Source organism: Melanaphis sacchari, unplaced genomic scaffold (assembly GCF_002803265.2).
Source record: "Melanaphis sacchari strain LSU unplaced genomic scaffold, SCAv2.0 Contig140_pilon_pilon, whole genome shotgun sequence".
NCBI classification, from domain to species: domain Eukaryota; kingdom Metazoa; phylum Arthropoda; class Insecta; order Hemiptera; family Aphididae; genus Melanaphis; species Melanaphis sacchari.
In genome coordinates, this window is record NW_020270591.1 from 1 (window position 1) to 2,377 (window position 2,377).

Consider the following 2,377-nt stretch of genomic DNA (forward strand, 5'->3'; position numbering starts at 1 on the left):
TATACTAATACTAATAATTACTTTATTACTAAATTTAAATAATTATAAATGAGATCAATCTATTTATTAGTTACCCTAATGGTGCTCTTAATTACACCTTCATACAAGCTTCGGAGAGAATGCGTCGTATGAGGCGTAGTTGTTTTCCACCAACTCCTCAAAATGTGAGCCATCTACACACGTTAATGATAGAAAAAGATAACAGCCAGTTTGCACATACATTCCAAGAACCGCCTAAAAGGTAAAATTGTATTTCTATATTTATAGAAAAATTAAATAATTTACCATATTTTTGTAGGTTTTATCAAGGTCCACTAATGGTGAATGGCAACATTGAGGGGTTGTTGTTTTGCAATACAGCAAATATTGAGGAAATAATGCCAGAATTACAAAATGTATGTTTATTTAATAAGAATTCTTCACAGCTAACTGCATTAATTCATTGTTTTGTATAAATAGGTCCGTGTTGCTGGATGTGATGGCACCTTTAAAGTCGTACCAAAGTTTTTAGAAAATAGTGTTAATCAATTATTCAGTTTTCACGTGATTTATAAAAATGTTGTAAGTTTCAATTAATGGCAATAATTTACCTATTTAATTAATTAATAAATTGATAAACTATTCTGTAATATTTTGTAATAGACTTTTCCGCTAGTACATGCTCTTTTGACTGGGAAAACTCAAGAGATTTATGTGGCATTGTTGTTATACATAAGAAATGTGCTGCCTTTAGTATACAACAATGTCATAATAATAACTGATTTTGAGTTTGGTCTCATCAATGCAGTAAAAATTGTATTCCCAGAAAGTCAACATCAAGGATGTTATTTTCACTTCTGCCAAGTACAAATATAGAAAAAAAATATATAGTTTATTAAAATTTGAATTGTATATTAATTAAAATATTTTTAACTTATGAAGGCTGTCATACGTCATGCAAGAAATAAAAGGGTTAGAGTATTCAATTTAATGAAAACTAATCCCATTGCTGCACGTGTACTTAGAATGGTAATTATTTAGCAATCATAAATTATCTAAGCTAACAACAGAATAATTAATAATTTACTTTACATCAAAATTATATATTCTTTTTATTTTGTTGAAGATTCTTGCTTTGCCGTACTTGCCAGCAACACGGCAAGGGGAAATCATTCCCTCAATGGTAGATGGATTTTACTCAATTATTGAATATGTCAATCAATACCCAGAAATAGCAGCACAACTTCAAAATTTCTTGTTCAATTATGTTTGGGAATATTGGTTTGACACATTGGGACCGTCAGCAATATCTGTGTTTAATCAAGACATAAGGACCAATAATTACATTGAAACTTACCATGCTTCAATGTTGAAACTTATTAAACCACACCCTAAAGTTTGGGAATTCCTTAGTATGATTTAAACTACTTTAATTTTGCATCTTTTGCTTTTTGTCATATTTGTTTATTTTCAACTATTAACTTGTATTTATGTGTTTGCTTGTAGACCATAATTTGGGTTTAATTTATAGGGGTAAGTATTTTCTATTTTAGGAAAAATTAATGTTATTTCTAAATGTTGCACGATAAAATTCATGTTTTAACTTAATTTAAAGTTTAAAGAATACTTAACTTATTGATGGCAAGTATATTTAGATATTCAATATGTTGGTTAAATGTTTCAATATTGAAGAACAAATGAAGTAAGAAGAAGTAAAATGGCATTTTTAAAGTTATATGTATCTATGTCTTAGGTAAGTATGATATATTTCATATGTAAGAATAAGTTTGTATGATAGCAAATAGAATATTGTATCATTACTTCATGTTTTTGTTTTTTTTTTTGTTTCATGTTTATGTCAAGTAAGTATTATATGTATTATATTGTGTTAAAGTTATATAGTTAGATTTTTAAAAATGTATGCTTTTATAATTTTATGTATAGTAGAAATAATTATGTACAATGTGCAATAGGTATGCATAATGTTTGTTAAATAATAGTTACATTCAATATCAAGGTAAGTAAACTGAAAAATTAAAAATTTTTAGACTAATTAAAATTAATTATAACATAAAAATAAGTAATACATATTACATACCCAATTATTTACAGCTCAGTTACTGTTCTTGGAGAATCAATATAATATTGAATTTAGACAAGTGATGCAAAATCTAAAAGTAAGAAATAAATAACAATAAATGAATATATATCAATTCATTATCTGAAATAAAAATTTATATGGTTTTCATTTTTCATTATTTAACATTTTAACAGATTCGTAACGGTGTACCAACTAACGCACGGATACAGAACACAGCAGCTATAAGAGAGTTTCTCGAAGAACTTGCTCAAGATTTAAATCCTGATCGCATAGTGACCTTCCTAAGAAAAGCTGGCC

General features: G+C 27.1%; 1 protein-coding gene and 1 long non-coding RNA gene across 2 annotated transcripts; one reads left to right on the forward strand and one right to left on the reverse strand.

Annotated features, from left to right (window-relative positions):
- Positions 1–71: 71 nt before the first annotated feature.
- Positions 72–1,786, forward strand: LOC112591655. Its single transcript, XM_025335533.1, has 6 exons — positions 72–241; positions 299–395; positions 460–561; positions 643–843; positions 922–1,008; positions 1,106–1,786. Exons 1-6 carry the CDS (start codon positions 120–122, stop codon positions 1,400–1,402), a joined length of 906 nt encoding a protein of 301 aa, XP_025191318.1. The 5' UTR covers positions 72–119; the 3' UTR covers positions 1,403–1,786.
- LOC112591656 lies at positions 142–735 on the reverse strand. Its single transcript, XR_003114518.1, has 3 exons — positions 591–735; positions 286–485; positions 142–234 (listed from the first exon to the last, which is right to left on the reverse strand). It is a non-coding gene; the product is annotated as an uncharacterized LOC112591656 (long non-coding RNA).
- Positions 1,787–2,377: the final 591 nt, after the last annotated feature.

Coding starts and splice junctions, on each gene's coding strand:
- LOC112591655 (XM_025335533.1), top strand. CDS start 120: ATGCGTCGTATGAGGCGTAGTTGTTTTCCACCAACTCCTCAAAATGTG. Junction 562..642: donor ACGTGATTTATAAAAATGTT/GTAAGTTTCAAT, acceptor ATTTTGTAATAG/ACTTTTCCGCTAGTACATGC. Junction 1,009..1,105: donor CTGCACGTGTACTTAGAATG/GTAATTATTTAG, acceptor ATTTTGTTGAAG/ATTCTTGCTTTGCCGTACTT.